Source organism: Sander vitreus, chromosome 22 (assembly GCF_031162955.1).
Source record: "Sander vitreus isolate 19-12246 chromosome 22, sanVit1, whole genome shotgun sequence".
Taxonomy (NCBI): domain Eukaryota; kingdom Metazoa; phylum Chordata; class Actinopteri; order Perciformes; family Percidae; genus Sander; species Sander vitreus.
The window spans coordinates 5,449,320-5,474,711 of NC_135876.1; the positions used below are offsets into that span (position 1 = coordinate 5,449,320).

Genomic DNA, 25,392 nt, shown 5'->3' on the forward strand with positions numbered 1-25,392 from the left:
AGCCTTTTTGGAAGAAGGGAATCAGGAAAGCATGACATCACTATTAAGATGAAGCTAAAGTCCTTTAATAAACTGATTCATCTTTTTCATATCATCTTACAAATCATATTAAGCAAGACACACGCTTTTAGTCACTAAATATGTTTTCTGAAAGGCACATCCCAACGTTTGCTGTATCGTATTGAAGCAGGTGGAGGAAGGGACAGAAAGGGAAAGCAGGAGGGATGAAAGAAAGGAGGGGACGGGGGTTGCTATGTTGCCTAATCCCGGCCGCATCACACACCAACACCATCTGTCACCATTCACATTTGGAGTCAGCTGCCCTGACTGGACTGCTGGGTAGTGACTGGTGCTGGTGTAGGGAGGGGGGGGGGGGCGCACAGAGCTAACCGGGTCAGCAGTGTGATGGCTCAGAGAGCAGCGGGGGACAGTGATGCAGCAGTGACACATGGCACCGCCTGCCCGCTCTGACTGCAGCTCCCTCAGTACATCCACCGGGAGACAAGAGCGACCGGGCCAGGGGAGGCTGAGAGAGGCTAGCGGGAGGCTGGAGGCTGCCGCAACCTCCCACCAGAATCAGCCCCAGACCAAGCCGCTGTGGAGAGACTGAGGACTGGACGGACCGCGGATCATATCCCCTCCTGGTAAGCCCGACTCCGGCCCCACCTGTCATTACCTGCAGTGTTGTAGCAACCGGAGCTGGGGCTAATATAGTGCTAATCACAGCAGCAACTCATGGTCTGTATTTCCATTGAGACATTCTGATCTGCATGTCATTGTTCTCACGTTACATTATGTAAAATATCTTCATATAGTAAAGCTGTATGATCTATATATTGTCTTTATAATAAAGCATATTGCTGCTATACCGTTCTCTCTCTAGCAGGAGGAGTTCTTGCAGTTCACTGATTCAATAATGTTTGCACTTAAACACATTAAAAACACATTTTCATGACCACCTTTTATTGTCATATTAATAATTGGTGTTGGGTTTTTAATACACCATCAGGACCATAGTACGGTCTGTTGTATGGTATTGTACAGTATCTGTTGTTTGTACATGTTGTCTGTGTTTATTTGTTTTTACTATGGCTGCAGCATGGGTTAAGTGCCCAAGACAAATTTCCCACGATGCGGGACAATAAAGTTAATCTTGAATCTTGAACATGGATGTCTTTTGGTCCGTGCAGTGTGCCTGAGGCTTTCCGTCCCTCCCGAGCCGCCGTAGCGATGGGAGATAACGTGTCCAAGCGTCTGAAACTGATCTCGGCTCCAGACGCGGAGATGGAGGAGCGCTCTTTCCCGAACCCGTACCTGGACTGGGAGCAGAGGCTGCCCGGCTCCAGCTCCGGAGCAGAACCCCAGTACAACGAGCCGTTCGATGCCGACGGACAGGTGAGAGCTCTGGATAACAGAAACTACAGTAAGCGCCTGCTACAGTCCGCTAAAGTTGGAAAGATATTAACAGATTCCAACTTCCGGGATCAATAACTCGTCAGACGAACGGTGTTAAAACACAAACGACGCCTCTTTTCTACCGTAGTTAGTAAGGTAGACCGCGAGCTAACGTTAACGCTAACGTTACAGCCTCATATTCACCGAGCCCAGAGTGACGCGCATGCGCAGGGACCGTATACAAAGTGCAACAACGAAAAGCGATACAACAAAAATATGCAGTAAAATATTCTATAGCTTCATTATTACACAGAGTAGTGTCACCAAAATTACTTCACACACATAACTGGTCTCTTGCTGCTTGTAGGCCCACTACAACACTTATTTTGGAAAAAAAAGGTTTTCCATAATTTGGGGCAATATGTATTGGGGAAGAGTATTCATAAGATTAATTACTGATTATGTTTGACAGATTTTGTCACTGGGGTGTCACAACCGTGGTAGATCCAGCCACAAAACTTTACAGGTGTTTAGTTGAGTAAATTAAGAACGAGTTTGAAGATGGGTCTGTTCCAAGGTCACTATTAGATATTAAGCAGTAACTCATAAGCGGTAAGCGTACATGACAGTTGGTGGAGGGGCCTCCAGGGCCTCCAGGCTCCGGCATGGCTACAGGAGGAGCCTCCAGGCTCCGGCATGGCTACAGGAGGGGCCTCCAGGCTCCGGCATGGCTACAGGAGGGGCCTCCAGGCTCCGGCATGGCTACAGGAGGGGCCTTTTCACACCGGAAGGTTCATGTCTTTGTTACATTGTATACATTTGATCCGGTTAGTTTTGGTTTCACACTGCAGTTATGCAAGCGCACTAAAGAACTCTACATTACAGAACTACGTCCTGTTGTCATCACAAATGTGAGCTGCGTCTCCTGATACTGGTAGTTGATTGGTATGTAGTAGAGCTGCACAATATATCGTTTTTTTTTACCGCCATTGCAATATGAACTGCCGCAATATACATACCATGAAAGGCAGCGATAGACATAAAAAAAAATATCAGTAGAAAATTTTAAAAGAAACTGTGGTTCTTCTTTTTAGCGCTGCCTTTTATATTAAATTCAATGTTCAATTTGTTCAAAAAAAGAAAGTTGGAAAGGATTTCCTTTTCATTAGTTTTAAATTCAAAAAGCAGTTTGTTGTATTTTAGCAGAATACTGTATGCAGCAGAACTGAGTACGCTTTAATATAGAGCTGGGCGATATGGAGAAAATCAGATATCACAATATTCCTGACCAAATACCTCAATGTCGATATTGCGATGATATTGTAGGCTTGACAATTGTTGTTTTAACAAAATATTTTCACAATTAGATTTTAGATAAATAATCATCAGTGATGTGGATATAATGACTACCGTATTTTCCGGACTATAAGTCGCTCCGGAGTATAAGTCGCATCAGTCAAAAAATGCGTCACGAAGAGGAAAAAAACATATATAAGTCGCACTTATTTCACAAAATCCAAGACCAAGAACAGACATTTAATCTGGAAAGGCAAGTTATTAAACTACACAATAGCATACAGAACAAGGGGCTGAATACGGTAGGTGTCCGGTATGTTAACGTAACGTAACTGCACTGTTGATGAGCCTCTCCCAGCAGCACGTTGTTCAAGCACCCCTCTGTGGACTCCTTCCTCCAGCTCTGGCCATCTGGATTTCAGCGCGCGACTAGCTTTCTTTGTTTTCTTCATTGCAGTAAGACTAACCTTTTCGCCAGTCCCTCACAAGTTACTCACTCACTCCAAACTTTCGTTCTGCTGCTCGATTACCGTTTTTCGGCTGCGTGTTTTACTACCTGCAGTCGCCTGCCGTTTCTTTTCTTTCTCAGTTGTCTTTAGGAGCAGCATATAGTTGTTACAAGCCTAGAGCGCCTCTCGCGGCTGTAGACGGAAATGTTTTCAGCATGAAATAACATTTAAAAACATGTTAAATTATATATATTTAGATATATAAGTCGCACCTGACTATAAGTCGCAGGACCAGCCAAAGTATGAAAAAAAGTGCGACTTATAGTCCGGAAAATACGTTAAGTGGGTAAGGGCAAATAATAAAACAGCTAGAACAGTCTGGTAAATGAAGAAAATTGCATTAATTTACTGTAATGCAGCCTTTAAAACCAGAAAAAGACACCACTTATGCCATATCCCGATATTATGATTTTCTAAATCTAAGACGATATCTAGTCTCATATCTCGATATCGATATATTGCTGCCCTACTTTAATATCTGTTTATTTATCACATGTAATATGGTTATCGTGATATTCAACAACATTATTGCATATCGCATATTTTTTTAAAGATTATGTTTTGGGCATTTTAGGCCTTTTATTGACAGGACAGCTGAAGACATGAAAGGGGAGAGAGGGGGGGGGAACAACATGCAGCAAAGGGCTGCAGGTCAAAGTCGAGCCCGCTGCGTCGAGGAGTAAACCTCTATATATGGGCGCCCGCTCTACCAACTGAGCTATCCGGGCGCCCTATCACATATTTTCTTCATATCATGCGGCCCTAGTTTGAAGACGGGGTTCCCAGTCCTCTCGTCTCTTCTCTCTGGAGGTTTTGTGAGTTTTTTTTCCAGCTGACTGACTGCTCTCTCCTCCTCAGGTGAGCGCAGCTTTCCAGAAGAAGGTCCAGAATAAGATCAAAGATCTCCTTCAGCAGATGGAGGAGGGCCTGAAGACTGCCGACCCCCATGACTTCTCCACCTACACCGGCTGGACAGGTCTGTGTCAAACTGAGAAGACATGCCGATCCCATTGGCCAGTTTCATCCTATCAGTGATCCCTGTGTGCTGTCTTCCCTACAGGCATTGCCCTGCTGTACCTCCAGCTATACCGGGCGTCCCGTGAGGCCACCCACCTGCAGAGGGCGCTGGACTACGTGAAGAGGACCATGAGGATCCTGAATGGCCGTAAAGTGACTTTCCTGTGTGGCGACGCGGGGCCGTTGGCAGTGGGCGCGGTGGTTTACCACAAACTGAATAACACTGCTGATAGTCAGGACTGTCTGTCCAGGTGAGTGGCTGGCACTGTGCATGTAGGTATGGACGTGGTTGTTCTACGTGGGGAATCTAATGTGGCCCATGTAGGAAGATACATGGCACCACAGACATATTTTATGTTTCCGCTGCACATATTGCAAACTGCAAATGCCAGTGTTTCCCCTATAATTGTACAGGCAGGAACCCCTACCAGGCCAGTTAAATAAGAATAATGCTAAATATCCGTTCCACTATATTCATTCTGCAGCAGTGCACCGCAGTGAACTGCAGCGACGCAGTTCATAAAGACTTTCTAGTTGACGACTACATCATTCCTTCAACAATGTGACATCAGTACACCAACCTCTAGTTATATAAAAGCAGATTCCGCCTCCCTCGTTTTCCCCCATAGCTCCTAAACACAGAGTCATTGGAATCCCGGCAGTATCCCGGGATGTGCTCACCGAGCCAGGTTTCTCAGGGAAGCCCAGGGTAGCAGAGCTGGAAAAGTCTGTTAGCTCCTCTGAGAAGCAGCAGTTCATCCATCTTGTTGGCCAGAGAGCGGATGCTGCTGTCGCAGTTTAACGGCTCGTTTCCCCGTCTGCGTCTCCTGCTCATCCCATCGAGAGCTGCTGCTCCTCCAACTCTAAGCTCCGCACAACCTCCCCGTTGGCTTGCAGACAGATTATTATAACAGGCATTCGTTAATATGTGTTTATTATTATTATTATTATTATTATTATTATTATAATTATAATTATTTTATAATATACTTGTGGGGGGCTTCCCAAGTAGGGTTGGGTATCGTTACTTTTAAAACAATTCTGATTCCTAAACAGTTTCTTGAAAAACTGAAAAATGACATCAAAGAGAGGCTCTTTTATAGAGGTTTTTATTTTTTTCTAAGCGATGTCACTCGTTTTTTAGGCTACAACATTTTTTTGTCACATACAGCAAACCTCTCCTCACTATTCGCTAGCTGCCTGTCCCCTGAACACACTGTAAAAAAAACGCAGTCTCTGTAGACAGCCCAGGCGCCACAAACGGCAACAAAAACAAACTGCGCCAACCTGCACCACCAAACATAACAAACAGTGTTCCAGCCAATAACCGACAAGAAGGATTTAGGGGTGGGGGTTGGGGGGGGTTCGTGCACGGGACGGGATGAGGAGGAGGGAGGGGCGAGCTAGCCTCGTTTTGTTTGAAAATACTTCGAACGTCAACAAGAAGTGCCGTCACCCAACATGGCTTAGAGCACCTTTAACAATATATTAACGTTTTAAAGTACTTTCCCAGAGGGAAAATATGGCATTTTAAAAGTAGCCTATATTTACGGTAGCTAGCTAACGGTAGACTACAGAGAAAGTGTGATATTTTTACGTCAGTTTCGGAGCGACGGAGGGAAAATATTTCAGTCGACACATTAAGTGGAACCAAAATTTGCATTCTAATCCGGTCCGAATCCTACCGGTTGCCCAACCCTATTCCCAAGTGAGTTGTGCCCTTTGGAGTGTATTTCTGTGTCATCATGGTTGGTTGGTGTGTGTGTCAGGCTCCTCCAGCTCCAGGGCTCCGTGCTGGCTCCAGACTCTGAGATGCCAGATGAGTTGCTGTATGGCCGGGCCGGCTACCTTTACGCTCTGCTCTACGTTAACAAAGAGATAGGAGCTGACACAGTGGATGAGAGCACCGTTGCAAAGGTCAGACACGCACATGCATGCTTTTTCTTTCAAGTGTATCCCTTAGTTAGTCAGAGTTTTACAGTGTAACGTGTAAAACTTGTTCAGTGCAAGTTTTAACTTCTATCTAGAACTTTACAGTATTATGAAGGAAATCACACGTTGTCACGAGTCCGTCACGTCCCATGTACCACCACCACTGGTCAATTTGATTTAGCTGTGGTCTTTTGTTAGTTTTCGTCACATTCTAGTTATTTGATCATTGCAAACTTTGGTCTAGTTTTAATCAACAAAAGTTAGGGGCCCTCTTTTGCACCCGGCGCAGCGCAACGCAAAGCCTGACGCAAGTGTCTTTGCTAGTTTCAGACCGACGCAGTTGTCAATTTCCCGTCCAGCGCCCACGTCGTTTAAATAGCAAATCCACCTGCGCCCATCTTTGCGCCCATGGGCGTGCTGGTCTTACAGGGAGGTGTGTTCAGGTGCATTCTTGGCGTGTTGCTATCTTGAGGCAACGGGAAGTGAACGCGCCATTGACCAACAAAAACCTGGTCTAAAGACAATTATGCAGCATTTCATTGTTATTTTAACAGTAAATTAGTAAAATGCGCCTAGGCTTATGCACAGGCACCTAGGCTATGCTTGTTACACACACACACACACACACACACACACACAGGGAAACGCAGCAGCACACACACATGCAGAAGATCACAAATAAAAATATTACGGTGCAAATCCTCCATCATAATAGCAATGCGCCAAGGTCCAAACGCACCTGGCTTTTAAAGGGAATGGGAGATGACACTCTGATTGGTTTATTGCGTGTTACGCCCGAAACACACCTATGAATTAATGACACTAAGTACAACCCTTTTGAACCAATGCGCTTGCGCCGTGCGCTTAGATCGTTTAAAATAGGGCCCTTAATGTTTGATGTAATCTGAGGCTACGTTTGGCACCGTCTTTAATGGCTGTTGGACAAACTGTATGTGGGTGTAGATGGGTATGGATTAGGGATTGACCAATATAATCTATGAAAATCTGCTCATGGGTCACATCTCTCGCACCCCCCGCGCCCAGGCGCCGTCTCACTCCCTTTATCTCTCCTCGCAGTTCTCAAACTCGTAGAACTGGAGTCAACGTACATCCAGTAAATACTATTTTGTGATTTGTTTTCACCACCAAAGCGTTCAGCGTAACAAGCGGAAACAACGGTTGTGTTTAAGCTTCAGCATAGAGGATTGTGAGGTTTACTGCAACCTCAGCAATGTCTGCTGCCTTCCATTGGACACGCACTCACTCAGCAGTAGCTCCAGTCTGTGTTCTGTGGCTCAGCCGCCTTCAGGAGGGGTGATAGGCTACTAGTTGTGATGTATAACCCATCAGGTGCTGTGGGCGGGACACTCACTGAGACAGAGTGGTGACTACAGACACCGAGAAGCGGTTGCATCAGAGACAAAGTAGCACATTTTAAAATTATATATTTGTTTTTTGCAATCGGATAAGAAAAATAAAGATTCCTATAATCGTGAAAAAATGCTGACTATCGCAGCCGATTATTGTTCGACCCCTCGTATAGATGTGTAGGAGTGAGGTGTAAAAGAACACGCTGGCTGTAAATCTGCTCTGTCATGAGAAAGGCAGTGCTGCTGCAGCAGAACTGTTTTCCTTTTTCTCACTCATTCGATCTTGCTTGGGGACCACAAACTGCTGACTCAGAACCTCTACACACACACACACACACACACACACACACACACACACACACACACACACACACACACACACACACACACACACACACACAGACAGAAACCCACAGTATGTCTTGTGAAAGCATCCTCAAACCATCATGGTTCCTAAACCTTAACCAGTGTCTTTGTAGCCTAAACGTACCGATGCCAACTAGTGGTGGGCGGATAGATCTAAATATCGATAACATCGATACCAACGACAGTATTGATATTGATCAATAATAGTGTAATGAGATCGATACTTTAGTTTCTCTCCAGTATGCACCGCTGCGGTTTCATCAAAGAGACGACCTGGTTGTCTGTGTCTGTGTAGGTGGCGCTCCTGCCACAGCGCAGAGCAGGCCCACTTTGCTCCTCCTCCTCCCCCCTCTTGTGATTTGATGTTGTACCGTCACGTGACTCAGCGGCGCCAGGCAAACAAGCAGGCATGCAGCCAGGCCCCGGCAGCGGCCAGCAACACACACACACGAGCAGGACAGAGAGACGGAGCAGAAGAACGGCAGAGAGGAAGAGGAGCGCTGCGTGGCGATATTTACAGGCCAAAAATGAAACTACGGCAAGCTGTATCATTTGTAAAAAGGCTGTAAGATGCAGTGGTAACGCAACAAATGTATGCAAGCAGGTGAACATTCTGTCCTGGGTTTTAACTTTGTATTAATCCAAAGGAAAAATTACACTTAAAGGTCATGACAGTTCATTCAGATTTAGCAATTGGATGATGAATCCACCTTAATTATTAAAAAGCATCGTATCGGTATTGGCGATACCAGCCCTGTATTTACTTGGTATCGGTTCAATACCAAATTTTGCAGTATCGCACACCACTAATGCAAACCCTGGTCTTCAGTAGGTCCTGGGCTTGTACATCCACCGTTAACCCAGACCACATCTGTACAACTACAAGAACATGACACTTCCGAAACTTGGTAGGCAAAATCATTTTCATTTATGTTTCATAGCAAAGTAGGGGGGAATTAGCTGCAGGTGCTCCCACTTAGTAACTGTTCAACAAATTCATAAATCTAAATTCAAAACCCATAAGATTTTGATGATGATTAATTTTTTTTAAATCACGATTAATCAGTGATTTTCTATAGTTAATCATAATTTTTTGTGCTTTATTGCACCAATTACTGACTGTTACCTGGTCAGGCTCAGTTGGCAACACGCTGTCCCTTTTCCTCCTCCCAAAGGGTTTTCGCTAAATTGCTAATACTCAAGTAGACATGCATGGATACAGACGATGGGCATAGTCGGAGAAAGAAAGAAGACCTTTCCTAATCAATTACACATGGGGGGGGGTGACACACAGCAAAGGGCCACAGGTCGGATTCAAACCCGGGCCGCTGCCAAGGACTCAGCCTACATGGGGGGCACACTCTACTGGGTGAGCTAGAGGTCGCCCCAACAATCCATATGTTCTCCTGCAGGTCTTATTTTCAGGTTATAGCTATAGGTTGTCAACACTAAAAATGCCCTGTTAATGCTTTCTCACTTAAAGGTCCTATGACATGCTGCTTTTTGGATGCTTTTATATAGGCCTTAGTGGTCCCCTAATACTGTATCTGAAATCTCTTTTATATAGGCCTCAGTGGTCCCCTAATACTGTATCTGAAGTCTCTTTCCCGAAATTCAGCCTTGGTGCAGAATTACAGCCACTAGAGCCAGTCCCACAATGCGCTTTCCTTAGGATGTGCCATTTCTGTGTCTGTAGCTTTAAATGCTGTTGAGGAGGAGGAGGGGGGGAGGGTGGGGGTGTGGCTTTGACCAACTGCCACTTGGCTTGTTTGTAAGCCATGATATCTCTCTCTTTCTCATGGGTGGGCCAAATTCTCTGGGCGGGCAAAGCAGAGAAAGGGGAGGTAACCTTCCTCCTTATGACGTCATAAAGGGAAGATTCCAGATCGGCCCATCTGAGCTTTCATTTTCTCAAAGGCAGAGCAGGATACCCAGGGCTCGGTTTACACCTATCACCATTTCTAGCCACTGGGGGACCATAGGCAGGCTGGGGGAACTCATATTAATGTTAAAAAAACGCATAAAAGTTAAATTTTCATGACATGAGTTCTTTAACATCTTTAACTTTAACTAGGTGCCCTTTAAGTTGTATGTCTGTATTAGCTTAAGTTAAGTGTAATGTCTTGTTTGTGTTCTAGTATGTATAGTGTATGTTTATGTTTAGAGATTTGTGGTGTAGTATGTAAAATTTGTCCTGTCTTTTATGTATTTTGTAACTTTTTTGCCGCCAGTCTTGGCCAGGACTCCCTGGGAGTTACTAACTCAATGGGACTTTTCCTGGTTAAATAAAGGTTGAAAAAACGAAAGAAAAAAACATAACACATCCTGTTAATCAAATCTGAGTTTTTATTCTAGTTTCAAATGTTAAAAGCTAAACCTAATCAGATTTAGTAAGGGGTGTGAAAAGGATTCCCGTTCAATAAGAGGATTTGATTACGGGCGGAGTCGGTTCTCAGTGATTGTTCTCCACATTGAACACCTGAGGACATACGATTGATTAACACCGGCAAGCTGTAGGAATTCAGTTCCCACAAGGAGAACCAACTTTCTGCCAGGATACAGTCAGACAGGTCATTTGTGTTCTGCAACTTTTTCTCCCTTTCAAATCCTCAGGTGGTGATGGCCATCGTAGAATCAGGGAAGAACATGTCAGCCGAGCAGAAGAAGACGGATCGCTGCCCTCTGCTCTACGAATGGCACAAGAAGCAGTACATTGGTGCTGCCCACGGCCTGGCTGGAATCTATCACATGCTGATGCAGGTAAGGCAGGCTGAATGGGTCCACTGGTTGGTTGTTGGTGTTGGGATGTCTAGCCAGCCTCCCCTTTGAAAATCTAAAATGTAATCCTAATCAGACTTTATATGACAGCTGTGTTAAGGGGTCGGAGCGTGACAAGATCATACAAATTCAGAATTCCCTGCCGTAAGGGTACAGTGAAGAGATTAGATTCTCTCAGTTTAGGGAGTATTGTCTTGCCAGTCTGGATAATCAGTCATCTCTGATTGCTGTGTTTTTTTTTCACAGTGAAGCTACAGTAGTCAGTGTTTGTGTTGGCTGCAAAATAGAAATAAAGCACCTCATTAATGAGTCACCTGATTAATGCAACATTATCACAATGTCTCCAGACCATACTTCAGCCAGGCTACAGCTAATTGAGTTAGGGACTAGCTAGTGGTCCAACACAGCCTGGAAATGAGCGAGCAAAATCAAACGGCCCCTTTATTTTAGGGGAAGCGACATCCATGCGTTAATATCATTCACTTTGGCCTGGATTGACAGAGTCATGTGGGTCAACCAGTGTTAATTAATTTCCTCTCCAAAATCACTTCAGAAGAGTAGTCGGATGGATGGATGGATGGATGGAAAGCATTAAAGTTTAAAAAAGGATGGTTCACATAAGACATAGTTTTTTTTTTTTTTATTTGTATTGTCTATGTAGATGTACTCCCCTACAAAATCACCCCAGGAATTCGAGAATGATTTATCATTTACAAATTCAAGCTATTCAAGTCATATCGTAAATATTCCAGTATTTATTCATATGGCAGTATACAGTATATCGCAGGAAAATAAATATTGGATTTTCATTTTCAGCCATGATGTCTGATTGGTAATACATGTGATGACATTTTATATCCAAAAGGGCAAAGGCCAACTTCCCTATGACGTCCTAATGTCCATTGTGTTATTCAACGCCATAACTCAGGAACAGGAGAGAAGCTGGATTGCTTGTTTGTTTATTTATATTTTTTAAACTATAACGCTAGATCTATCAACATTTATTTAGATGTTGTCATAGTATACATTTTTTTTAATAATATTAGAAAGAATGTTGCACGTGAGAATTTACACAATAAAATACCAATAATGAAAAAATAGTGTTTTATGCTAAGCACTTTGCTTTGCCTTTATATATACTATATAAAACCTACAGTTGAGTGTTTAGAAATACAGCCTAATGGCTTGTTTGACTAATTTGCATTTGTTTTAACTTGTAGGCCTACTGTTGTGAAAAACAATAAACTATAGGTATACAAAGAGAAGCATTTTTAATTTTATTTTCCATACATCTTTAAAAACGCAATTTTCAAATTTTTGCAGTTAACTATTAATAGCAAATACTAAAGGGAAAAAAACATGAGCATATTTATGTGTGGGACTTAGTTTGATTTAATATCACACTGCATTATTAGTTATTTTAAATAAATGACTTTTTTGAAATATCAATTTATGGTAGGCCTAATAATATTAATTATTATATTCAGAAGATGATCCTCATATCAATCACTATGGTTACAGCTTGGAGCCATCCTAACCTGTGTAGCCTTTACTGAGAGACTACCTTTTCAAAATTAAGAAGGGACTAGTTTTAGGAAGCATTTTCAGGAAATTAAAAAGATAATCAGATTGTTGCCGAGGTTTTTCTTCACAGAGTAAGATGTACTGTATATAGCTTTGAATATACAACATGTGTTTTGGCATTTTTGACACACTTCTACCTCAGCCTACATACTGCACACAGGCAAAACTCCCGCATCTCATTCAACCATTTCACAAGCTTGAGGAAAGGGTCGTGACATGGGTCAGAGGCTATCAGAGGTCATAAATGATGAACCAATCTATCAGCTCTGCTCTACAGGCACCTTGGTGTTCATATGGACAACACCTTTGGCTGGAAGGCCCGTGTTCAAAGTGTGTTATCATTTAGAGCAGACACTCACGGTGAATCAGAGGGTTTATGTTATACAAGGCTGCATTACAGGGCATATTAATATGACTGTCATGAAGGTTGTGAAGAGGAATAGAAACCAGTCTCTCCAGACAAGCACAGATAATATGGTCTGATCTATCTTTATTCTCCATGCCAAGTATTAGGTCTGGCAGAAGATATGGGTAAACTTAACATTTCTAAACTATAGGCCTAATTTGGACCTACCTCAATTAAAACTTTAAATAATGTTGCTTGAGGCTGCAGGGGAATAGCTTCATGATAAATTATATGGTTGTGTGTTGAACAACAGATTGTGGCTGATAATGTGCTTCCGTCTGGCTACATATCACTTTGTTTATGTTTTTTTTTTTTTATTGTTAAGTCATCATCTGTATGGTAAAACAATATGTCAAGTGTTATGTGTGAAGCATTTGAACTCAAGGCAGATATCCCTCTGGGGGCAATGAAGTATCACCTGCAACATGGTCTCCATGATGTGTAAAAATTAAAACGTTGTCGTAGGACTATAGCAAACGCATCGTTGGAAAGGTCTCAACCTGGACAGTAACATATGTCAGTCTGAAGAGGATACATTACTCCTGCTTTGAAATATTGACCTCTGAACCTTGAACCCAGTCCATGTTTGAAGGCTTGTCATTTAGCAACAGAAGGAGCTACACACATAGGACCAGCTGTTATAGAAAGCTCTGGACCTCAGCTGTCATGTAGATATGGTCACCAAAGTTTACCCACTGTAAGCACTGTCAAATATGGTAATAAGCTATTTTCACCTATTTAACGATTATATATTTAAAATCTGATGACACCAGTGTGTTCACCATCCCAAAAAAAAAACCCCAGGGTGTATCCAAAATTATACACTACCAACTTATAATTGTGAGAAATATATCAATACAGTGGGGCAAAAAAGTATTTAGTCAGCCACCAATTGTGCAAGTTCTCTCACTTAAAAAGATGAGAGACGCCTGTAATTTTCATCGTAGGTACACTTCAACTATGAGAGACAAAATGAGAAAAAGAAATCCAGAAAATCACATTGTAGGATTTTGAATGAATTTATTTGCAAATTATGGTGGAAAATAAGTATTTGGTCAATAACAAAAGTTCATCTCAATACTTTGTTATATACCCTTTGTTGGCAATGACAGAGGTCAAACGTTTTCTGTCTTCACAAGGTTTTCACACACTGTTGCTGGTATTTTGGCCCATTCCTCCATGCAGATCTCCTCTAGAGCAGTGATGTTTTGGGGCTGTCGCTGGGCAACGTGGACTTTCAACTCCCTCCAAAGATTTTCTATGGGGTTGAGATCTGGAGACTGGCTAGGCCACTCCAGGACCTTGAAATGCTTCTTACGAAGCCACTCCTTTGTTGCCCGGGCGGTGTGTTTGGGATCATTGTCATGCTGAAAGACCCAGCCACGTTTCATCTTCAATGCCCTTGCTGATGGAAGGAGGTTTTCACTCAAAATCTCACGATACATGGCCCCATTCTTTCTTTCCTTTACGCGGATCAGTCGTCCTGGTCCCTTTGCAGAAAAACAGCCCCAAAGCATGATGTTTCCACCCCCATGCTTCACAGTAGGTATGGTGTTCTTTGGATGCAACTCAGCATTCTTTCCCCTCCAAACACGACGAGTTGAGTTTTTACCAAAAAGTTCTATTTTGGTTTCATCTGACCATATGACATTCTCCCAATCCTCTTCTGGATCATCCAAATGCTCTCTAGCAAACTCCAGACGGGCCTGGACATGTACTGGCTTAAGCAGGGGGACACGTCTGGCACTGCAGGATTTGAGTCCCTGGCGGCGTAGTGTGTTACTGAGGGTAGCCTTTGTTACTTTGGTCCCAGCTCTCTGCAGGTCATTCAGTAGGTCCCCCCGTGTGGTTCTGGGATTTTTGCTCACAGTTTTTGTGACGATTTTGACCCCACTGGGTGAGATCTTGCGTGGAGCCCCAGATCAAGGGAGATTATTAGTGGTCTTGTATGTCTTCCATTTTCTTATAATTTCTCCCACAGTTGATTTCTTCACACCAAGCTGCTTACCTATTGCAGATTCAGTCTTCCCAGCCTGGTGCAGGTCTACAATTTTGTTTCTGGTGTCCTTTGACAGCTCTTTGGTCTTGGCCATAGTGGAGTTTGGAGTGTGATTGTTTGAGGTTGTGGACAGGTGTCTTTTATACTGATAACAAGTTCAAACAGGTGCCATTAATACAGGTAACGAGTGGAGGACAGAGGAGCCTCCACTCGAAGTTACAGGTCTGTGAGAGCCAGAAATCTTGCTTGTTTGTAGGTGACCAAATACTTATTTTCCCGAGGAATTTGCAAATAAATTCATAAAAAATCCTACAATGTGATTTTCTGGATTTTTTTTTCTCATTTTGTCTCTCATAGTGAATGTGATGAAAATTACAGGCCTCTCTTATCTTCTTAAGTGGGAGAACTTGCACAATTGGTGGCTGACTAAATACTTTTTTGCCCCACTGTATATTTCTAAAACTACAACTCCCATAAGAGACGCCACAGAAGCTGTTACAAAGCTTGTGTATTTGTAGTTCTTCCGGGGTGGGTGGGGGGACATGTTCGACTCCTGTGTTTCTGCTGTCGGCCGTGAGTGGGCTCCATTCCATTTTCAGATTGCCGCCGTTTGCTGGCCGGCCGAGCAAACAGTACATGAGACAAATACATGAAACTGTATTTTATTATTATTAATATCTTCATTGTTTACATCCTCAAATACAACGTTAGACAAAAACATCAATATTACGAATATTATGTATTTTTTTCTTCTTATCCGCTGAGCGGGACGTACTGCGTAACTTCCGGAGTCTTTAGCTGATTGTTTAAACGTTATTACGGTGTATAACTTAATGGAACAAAGCTGAGCAACGTGTTGTTACTGGTGACTAAAACACTGACTGTATATATGTATATTGAAGCTGATCGCTGTCCGATTCTGTGAATGAATGGCCGCATTGCATTGTGGGATATCAGCTTTGAATGCGTAGGGAGTGAGACCGTCTTGACGGTGCGGAAAATATCGTGTCCGTTAAAAAAGTTGAACTCGAACGACCGGCAACTTATGGTTCCTATCCGACAATCGGAGCGGAAGTTAGCGTTGCTATGGTACTGATAAAGAAATCTGAATTCTAAACTTTTAATACAATAAATAATGATTTAATTATGATATGTTGTCATGTAATCGATTCATTTTGAAGTATGAGGAAAAGTTCTTCCGTGCAGAAACAATGCATAGGATACCTGCTATGGCTAAGTTGGTTAGCAACAGACATCGAACTATTGACATTAGGCCGCTATATCACATTTAACCGACCTGACAGATCAACATCCTGGGCAACTTTTCCCCACGCAGCAGCCTTTCTGTTTAAATCTCTATAGCCCTCAGGTGAGAGGTCATAGAGAATTGGACATTCGGACACTGACAGAATGAGTCGTTCTAGTCTCTCTTTTTTTCTACTCGCTTCCGACACTTTCAACGGTGTAGTACGACGTCCACTGGGGGCGCATTGCGTATTACGGAGCTGATTTCAAGTGCCAGTGTGAAGGCGGCTTAATGCCTGACTTTAGTTGCATTGAACTGCGGGCTCTTTTAACCTGCTCACCAACTTCTCTCTCAAACAGGATACATTCCTATACTTTGCTGTGCACTGTGTTGTACTGAGGGACATAAAAAGCACAATTAGTCATGTGACATTAATGCCTAACCTTGACCCAGGGGCAGTGTGCAAAGTTCTGACTTGTTGGACAGGCTGAAGCAGCACACTGCTGTGATTGAAGGCTTTGCACACTTTGTTTGGCTGCAAACCAGCCATATTGCCTAAGCCAGCATGCCTGTTCTGTGTTTGCCACTTTTTAAAGAAAAAAGTGATCCAAGTGGTTTCAGTAAGAACCAGATGTGTTCCAAATGTAATTCTTTCATTACACGTCAGAGGAGATTTTCTTAAATCGCTGAACAAACAGGAGACAAACATGGCCTAAATAAGTTGATCAATACAATGGCTATTATAGTGTTAGTACTGGCTGTTAACTGGCTATAAAGCTTGTTGCACTAAAGATAATCTTCTTCAGCCAGAGATCAGGCCCTCTTAGCAGCAATGCTCTCTTTCATTTATGGTAATGTTTCAAAATGGGTTTAAGATGCATTGATGCTTTGATGTTAGCCACATAAACCATATGGAGCGTCTTCTGATTAGTGGACATTATTCATAGCTCAGTGGTTTATTGTTGCTGTAATGTCTGGTGTTTGAAGGCTCTTGCTGTCCTGGCCTGAGAACCACACATCACATACTGTTGAATGCTTAGCCAAATCACTTCTTTTGGGAGATTTGATCAGTCTTGAGGCCTCTTTACAGTCGCCGTTCCCGACCTGTCGCGCGCCAATGTGACGTCAAAATGACGTAGTTCTCGCTGGCGCACCAGGATTTAAAGTGCGCGACGAGGTCTATTTTTGTCAGCGGCGCACAACATAGCGGAAACAGGAAGCATGGACGAGTTTGAGGGCAAGCTTTCTGAGAAAGTGTGCCAATAGCAACTGCATTCTTACTGGTACCGGATGCCAGGACTCTCAGAGTGACTGCAAGTCTCTCTTGTAAACTTAGGGGTTAAGATGAGTTCTTTTATGGTGAATGAAAGGCTTGATCTGACGAAGTAGGTCATCGAATAGTTGTGCAGACATTCTGAAGTATTCAAAGTGCTTCTCTTTGTCTATCATTCTCATTTGTTTCACGAGGATTTTGAACTCACCGTATTTATGCCTGCCGTTATTCAAAGGACGAACATTCCACCTTCTTTTTCTTTGTTTCTTTGCAAGCAGGCTCAAAAGCAGCTGTTCTTCCTCATCCATTGACTCCAATATCATCTTAGCCACTGTTGACATTGACGTCAATGCTCCTGCCAGTTCTGCCATTGTTTATCTTTTTCTTCTTCTTCTAGTCCGTAGAAATAGCAAAGTCGGTAGCCTTTCCTCAGTTGCACCACCTCTGTTCAGGAGAAGACTGCAACTAGTGTCGCGACCACCACGCGCGAGTATAAATAAGTTACAGTGCTCCCATGACGTGGGGGGGGGGGAGGCAGCCACCATAAGACACATTTTCTCTCCTGTAAAAGTGATAGAAATAGTTAATAGTATGTGAAGAATGATAAAAAGAAAAGTGTCTAGAGAAAAGTCAGTGTTGATTTCAGAAATGGTGCGACACAGCCCCCCTAATGTGACGTCGGAAAGGTCCGGTAAAGGGGGGGGGGGCGGTTCTGAAGCATACTGGCTGTATAATAGTTCCATCCTGAAGCTTGGCAGCTTTGGTTTCCTGTATAATATGACAATAATGGTACTACACTATACACAGATATTACATTGTGAGTTTCTAAAATCCCAGATTCTTACTCTCCTGCATCCTCTCCTGACACCATCTTCAGTTCACTTCACCCGCAAACTGCGTTACATTGATGGAATACGTTGTGTTTCCAAAGCAGGATGGTAATAGCTCAGAGATGACCAGTAATAATTCGAGTAAACTCTGTCTGTCTCCAGCCAGGAGCAAAGGTCCATCCAGACATTCTGGCCCAGTTGATCCGTCCCAGCATCGACTACGTCCGCCACAAGAGGTTTCGTTCAGGGAACTTCCCATCGTCGCTGAGTAATGAGAGTGACCGGCTGGTTCACTGGTGCCACGGAGCTCCTGGTGTCATCCATATGCTCATCATGGCTTATAAGGTGAGTCTGCTTCATGCATTGTTCTGTGGTCCACGTTGTGCAGTAACATCAACGCTTCCACAGCAGTCGAACAACATCTGTCGAGCATCTGTCTGAACTGACCAGACAGGAAGCCTTCCTGTCCAACACTGGCAAGTGGCAAGGCTCTGTACTGCAGAACATTATATTGTGTTGGAGAGCCTTTGAAACGTGTAGTGGCCATTTTAAATCCAGGATTCGGCTTCGGATTCGGCCGAATATCGGGCTTTTTGACAGGGTTCGGTTTCTGCTGAACCTTAGAATTGTTTTCCACCGAACCCTACGCTTGCACTACGCGCGCTACGCTGGTCGACGTAATGACGGCGCCGTTGATCACGGGAAGGTGTTTACGTAGGTGGACCGTTCAATGCAGTAGGCTGTGAGAAAGTGAAAATGGAACTTGTGAGCAGGAAAAAGTGTTGTTTGGCAGTACTTTCAGTCAAAAGAAGGCCATTCAAGTCCAGCTACGTGTTCAATTTGCAATGCTGATTTGTCTCGTGGTGGCAAGGACCCTAAACAACATCGCCGCTGTTAAAACATTTGCGTATAAAACATCCGAAAGAATACGAGTTGTGCATGAAGGAATCTACAGACAGAGCAATGCAGCAACTTCAGGTAACTAAAATTAAAAAATACACTGCTGTGGACATTGTTTACTTCATTAATGTGTTTACTGTGTTAATAGACTGAGGATGGTACGATTCGGTATTTGGTTTCGGATTTGGCAGAATCTTAACCAGTGGATTCGGTATTCGACCGAACCCCAAAAATCTGGATTCGGTGCATCCTTATTTTAAAGAGAACACTTGTAGAAGTGGTTAATATTTAGTATTAAACACCCGCTTTATCTTGTCACTGCTGAACTTGTAAGGAAATTATGGCACGGATGGAATATAAATGCTCCCGTTCTGATTAAACGCCAGCTGTTTTAGTAGCCTGGCTGTGGATACACACGTATACACACATACTGCAGTAATGCAAAGCACTTTGAATTGCCTTGTTGCTGAAATGTGCTATATAAATGATGTTGCCTTTCCTTGCCTTTCCTAATGCACTGTAGGCTAATTCCTTCTTTTCTTGGCCCATTAGGGACCCATGTGGTAGCTAATGTGCTGCTATTCTGGCATTCTTCTCACTAATGCAGCACACAGAACTCAGGGAGGCACGATTGCTCATCACTGTCTCAGTATTACCAGAACACCCAACAGATCTTTCATTTCATTTGGCTGTTTGTATTTTGTCAGTGAACATTTCGGGGCAGCTGTTATAGTACTGTCTACATTCTGTATTTCATTTTAAAGCTGTTGGTATTCACCAAACAGAAAACATGAGCATAATAATGCAATCATTGCTTCACTGAGCAATAACATTGGATATGTGTTATTTCAGAGAGATGTTTCAAAGTGTCTCCATCGCAAGTAAAGCTGGGAGCATCGCCAGCAACACAGGAAGATATCAAATGCTGCATGGAGCGCCACATCCCTCTTGTTGCTATGCAACACATCTTGACAACATACCAGCTATATGATTTATTTGCTCACCTTAAAGCTCCCATGAAACAGTGATGTATTTCCCTTTGAAACAACTCAGTGAGGGATCTTTTTACTGAGCTTACCAATCCCATTGTATCCATCTAATGTGAAATGTGCACAGATCCACACACACATTAGGTACCAGGTAGACATTATTACAAAACCAAAGTCAGCCATAGTCAGTTCCAGGATTAGGTAGAAGGAGGGATCCACTGCGTCATGACTGGTTGTGCTTATTATTGGTCCATTTCCCAGCTCCTTATCCCAGCCTTCCAATGACGGAGCATCTTTACAAATCCAGAATTTAACAAAAGTATTTCTAGTTTCTAGTTGTACAGGGGGCTCTGCTATTTCATTTCTCTCACAAGTGCCCATTTCATAGGAACTCAAGGTTTGGAAATGCTGAAATGCGCAAATGAAAATCTTTTAGATAAAACTAAGGTACGCTTTCTGGACGCACCAAACAACCAAAAAAACGAGAATTAAGAACAAGACTTTTTTCATAATGTAGTCAGAGACTAATACCAATCTGAGCCCGAGGCTAAAACAATTTGGACCAGGTTGAAAAAAGTACTGAAATTCTCCTTTTTGACCGTGGTTTTTGTGACCTTTCCATTTGTCCAGGTTTGATTCCTTTGGCTTTACCTGTGTCCCCAGGTGTTTAAAGAGGAGAAGTACTTGAAGGAGGCCGCAGAATGTGCGGAGGTGATCTGGCAGCGGGGCCTGCTCAGAAAAGGCTACGGTATCTGCCACGGCACCGCCGGCAACGGATACGCCTTCCTGTCCCTTTACAAGCTGACCCAGGAGAAGAAATATCTGTACCGCGCCTGCAAGGTAAGAACAAGAGTCTACTTTTTTTTTTTTTAAGAGTAAATAAAAAAAACTTCCTAATACTGACTTAAAAACAAATGAACAGTTTTGGGCCAGTCTTAAAAATGTAAGAGAAAGTTGAATCGGTGCAATTTGATAAATCCTTTGCACTAAGAATCAATATACAGGCAGGCGCCATCTTGGGAAAACCAGTCGAACGACGAACGCCGTGCTTGAGCTATGTTACTGGTTACTGGTTGCACGGCGTTCGTCGTTCGACTGGTCATGACTGTTTTCCCAAGATGGTGCCCGCATGTATACGTGAACGGTACTGTCTTTCTAAACTATCTTTTTAATAAACTGTCTGTACACTTACAAAGTTCTCAATGCTTCGGTTTACATGTAGGGACCCTCATTATGCTACCGTGGAAGTGTGGTGATATTTTGAGCCTTGTTTAGTGGTGTAGAAATAGAGATTTCTTTTTACTTTACTCTCTGCCCCGACGACTAGCGTTATTAGCTAATTAGCGGTTTGGGCTAAAACTGGTCACATTCGATTAGCATGAAAACATATCCCAGAGAACTGTTGACTTGGTACCCATGTGTTATTAACCCCTAGGTTCATTTTGCACGGGAATTGTTCTTTGAACCAAAACAACAGCTCAGGTGTGAAAGCCCCCCCACAGCTAAAATCTCACAGACCACAGCTTAAAGAAAGTAGATGTTTGGTTGCTGAAATAAAGGACATTTCACGTGCACTGAATATGTTGTTGGTGGCACTAACTTAATGAAGTTATTATTTGACGTGTAGTTTTCTCTTTTTGCATTTTCTGAAACATGTACACCTGCATATTGCATGAATGTGTATAAACACATTGATATTACATCCTTCCAGTTTGCTGAGTGGTGTTTGGACTACGGGACCCACGGCTGTCGCATCCCAGACAGACCCTACTCTCTTTTTGAAGGTACCGCATGTTTTAATTCACCTTTCCACCAGATTGATTTAAAGCTGCTTTGACATTTACACACAAACAAGTCTCTTCTCATGTTTCATCTTCACCTGATCAATCCAAAACACTGTCAAAACTGGGCTGTCAAAACACTGGCTTAAATGACATTTGAATGTTCAATTAAAAAGAGAACAAACGTCTATTTATATGCACCAAATAAATGTGGTATGGATAATACCATAAGATGTATATAAGATTGTACATTCTTTTCAATGAGAATAATGATACAAAATGATTATTCACTCCTATATCGTGAATTATACTGCAATCGCAATATCAGTCAAGATAATCACAATCAGATATTTTCCTCATATTCAGTAGTGCAGCGCCAGATTACGGTACACCAACTAAAAGCTCTAGAAGCTGTTCAACTTAAAGTGCTCATATTATGCTTTTTGGCTTTTCCCCTTTCCTTTATTGTGTTCTATATCTTGTTTGTGCACGTTATAGGTTTACAAAGTAAAAAAGCCCAAAGTCCACCCCAAAGGGACTTACCATCTCCAACAGAAAACACTGTTCACAAACTGCTCCAAACAGCTCTATTGTAGTCCAGCCTTTACTTCAGAGACAAACGTGGTCACTTTGTAACACACTTTATAATGCTGGCCTAGCTGCTAGCATGGCTCTCCCTCATACTCTGCTTCTGACTGGCTAGTAGTCCTTACCTAGCTACTGAGCATGTGCGACTCCCAACAAAGATGGAACAGAAGTGTGATGCCTCACTCTGTAGCTAAAACAGAGAGCTCAACACACAGGGTGAAAAGAGGAGCTGCAGCAATGTGCAGTACAACAAAAATATGGTGTTTTTTGAAAATGAAACCATGTAAACCTATTCTGGTACAACCTCAAAATACAATTATGAACCTGAAAATGAGCATAATATGAGCACTTTAAGTGAATTGGTCCACGAAAAAGAAAAATGGTAGTGAGGAAAGCAAACAAATGTTTTTTAGCTGTATGTCTGTTTCTGTGTGAGTACACTGAGAGCAACGGAAACCGGAGTCAAATTCCTTGCACATACTTGGTGATTAAAGCTGATTCGGATCTGAAAGTGTTAACTAAGAGGAGATTTACACATTACTAAGTATAACTGGGCCATATTTGAACGTTCAAACTGCTGCTGCTGCAGGCTACACCAAATCTAATTATATAACCTCTTGCTCTTTGCTTGTCAGTTGTTAGACTAAAGTGTCTCAGATTGGACAGCCTTGTTGGCAGTAATGAATGTGTTTCTCCTCTCAGGTATGGCAGGGGCCGTCTACTACCTATCAGAGGTGGAAAAGCCTGAAGCCTCCTGCTTCCCTGCCTTTGAACTTTGACCTGCCAACTGATGGGATAGAGGATGAAGGGGACGGGGGGACAAAATGTTTGAGTCTTGGCCAAGCCTGTACAGTATTTGTGATGCAGCTTTCAACCTTGGTCATGAGTAAGTAGTGAGGGATTACACTGAAAATGAAGAACTGAGCAGAGTGAATGCAGTTGTTTGTTTGTTAGAGTTTGGTTTGTGAAATTAAAATTGTATACAAACAGATGAAGGCAAGATTAACTACTCAATGATGGACTGAAGAGGACAATGTTGTGGATTTTTCTCTTCTTGAAGATGGAAGTGTGTTGGGGCAGAGACATGGACCCCCCTGTCTCTTCCTGGCATGGACACGAGAGAACCCGCTCTAACCCTCAGCCTTTAATAGCATTGCACCCAGGCCAAGGAAGAGGGGGGGGTGCGGAGAGAGCTGAAGCTGGTTGGTGTTTCTATGCCTCTGCATGCTCTGTAACTTGCTCTTGGTGCCTCATATCCTGTGAATGTAGTGCTTTCCTCTTCCTGTATTTGTACATGTCACATTGGCTCTTTCATTTCATATAGAAGTCTAAACTAACTTAGTGCGAGATTGAAGATTGCCAGACTTGTGTGAAGCTAACCAATATATCAGCTGTTAAGTCAGACTAACATTGGATTTCTCCTTACTTTTTGTGCAAGGAAATATAAACTACAAAGATACTTCAGATATGTGGACATTTTCCCATTTTTCAAGCCTTTTTTAGAACCCTTTTTGGATGTAGCCTCTGGTTAGGGGTTTTCCATAGCAGTGATTGATCGGAGTACAAAGCCTTTGTTTGCCCTGTAAGAAGTCCATATCGTGTTTGCTACTGGATTAATCATCATGGCCTGTTTCTCACAACATTGGCTGTTTGGGTGGACCCATTGTGCCGCTAAGTCGAATTCCACTCGAAAAGTGGAAGCTAGTTAGCCTGGCTAGTTCAGGAGAACCTGATTCCCACTAGACTATTAATTTTTGGTCATGTGATTTCAGCATCTGCTGAGTCACCTGCAGCTCGTGCACACGCAGTGTTGTGTTTGATCCGCATTATATAAAGTTTAGTGTTAGCTGTCTCTCTTTAAGGTTCAGTCTATACCAGAGTGACATACGGAGTCACATAGGGAGGGCTGAAATCAAACAAGGGGCAAATCTATTTTTTAAACATTGATTATTCATTTCAGTTTGACTTTTAAAGCCAAGTAGCAATCATACATTCAGTTTCCAGCAGTTCATTGACAAATGAGAGAAGTTTATTGGACAAAGCAACACAGAAACGGTACTACCCCCTCCTCTCTTCGCCTTTTAATGAACCTAGCACTGCAGTGATGTAGAAAACCAGCTGTGAAATCACACATCTGTCCTGTGCACATTCACCAGCTTGGTGATCAGAGATGAAACCTATGTATCGTCCGGTTTATACTTATACAAATAATTGAAAGCATCATTTTAAATATTTCACTAGCAGACATGATTAGATCCACAAATACACACACGCTAACATGATTTGTTTTATTGAGTTGATTTTTAAAGGCCTTCTATACAAAATTAAAGGTTAACATCAGCAGACTAAAGCACATTAGACAGGGTGCATGGTTTAGTCCAATCAGAGCTCCATATGTTACTTTTAGGCAAAGCTATAACAAAGCACTGCGTTAGACTTAGCCAACAATGACACCTGGTGGTAAAGGTGTACAGTACATCCAATAATTCCAGACAGCATAAATGCCTAATTCTCTGGCAGTGATTGTCTTTGCATGAGGATAATGTCCCATATACTGTATAAAAATGTGTGTGCCCATCTGTGGGAGTGTTACCACCTTCTCTGGTGTGTTTGCTGGTGATGTGAGTGTTTGACCTTCCTGTCTGTGTAGTTGATCTGTTCTCTGCCTAACAACACCTGATGGTGTGTGAGTTTATCTTGCTCCTGCTGGACTTTAGAAAAAAAGAAAGATGTCTTAATTGTTCCTAACCTGCTTTAGGGCCACTCTGTGCTTTCAAAGGTCCTGTGACAGAATCCATGCAAGGTTTGATATTGTTGGAAATAAAAAAAATGAATACAGCTCCATGTTGTTCTTTTATTAGTAGTATTATTATTATTACTATTAAGACCGCAGAACCATGTGATGTGATGCTCAAACGTCCTCAAAGTTGATGCACACTGTTTCACGGATGTTGAATGTTAACGGAGGATTCAGCAGTGTTGTGTTGCTGCTGTGGTCTCGCGGTTGTATGCTGGTTGCCGTTTACATCATGTCTGTCAGACTATCATATTATGTATATTATATGTTATTATATAATGTTGTAAATACTTGAATAAAATTGTATTGAGTGTTTCTTTTTTTTTTTTTTGTCAA

At 42.6% G+C, this 25,392-nt stretch overlaps 1 protein-coding gene across 1 annotated transcript; it reads left to right on the forward strand.

Moving 5' to 3' along the window:
* Positions 1 to 1,195: 1,195 nt before the first annotated feature.
* Positions 1,196 to 25,371, forward strand: lancl2 (LanC lantibiotic synthetase component C-like 2 (bacterial)). Its single transcript, XM_078280735.1, has 9 exons — positions 1,196 to 1,395; positions 4,059 to 4,176; positions 4,261 to 4,468; positions 5,987 to 6,134; positions 10,499 to 10,645; positions 18,164 to 18,346; positions 20,554 to 20,730; positions 21,602 to 21,674; positions 22,962 to 25,371. The coding sequence occupies exons 1-9, from the start codon at positions 1,231 to 1,233 to the stop codon at positions 23,036 to 23,038; spliced, it is 1,296 nt and encodes a 431-aa protein (XP_078136861.1). The 5' UTR covers positions 1,196 to 1,230; the 3' UTR covers positions 23,039 to 25,371.
* The last annotated feature ends 21 nt before the right edge of the window (positions 25,372 to 25,392 follow it).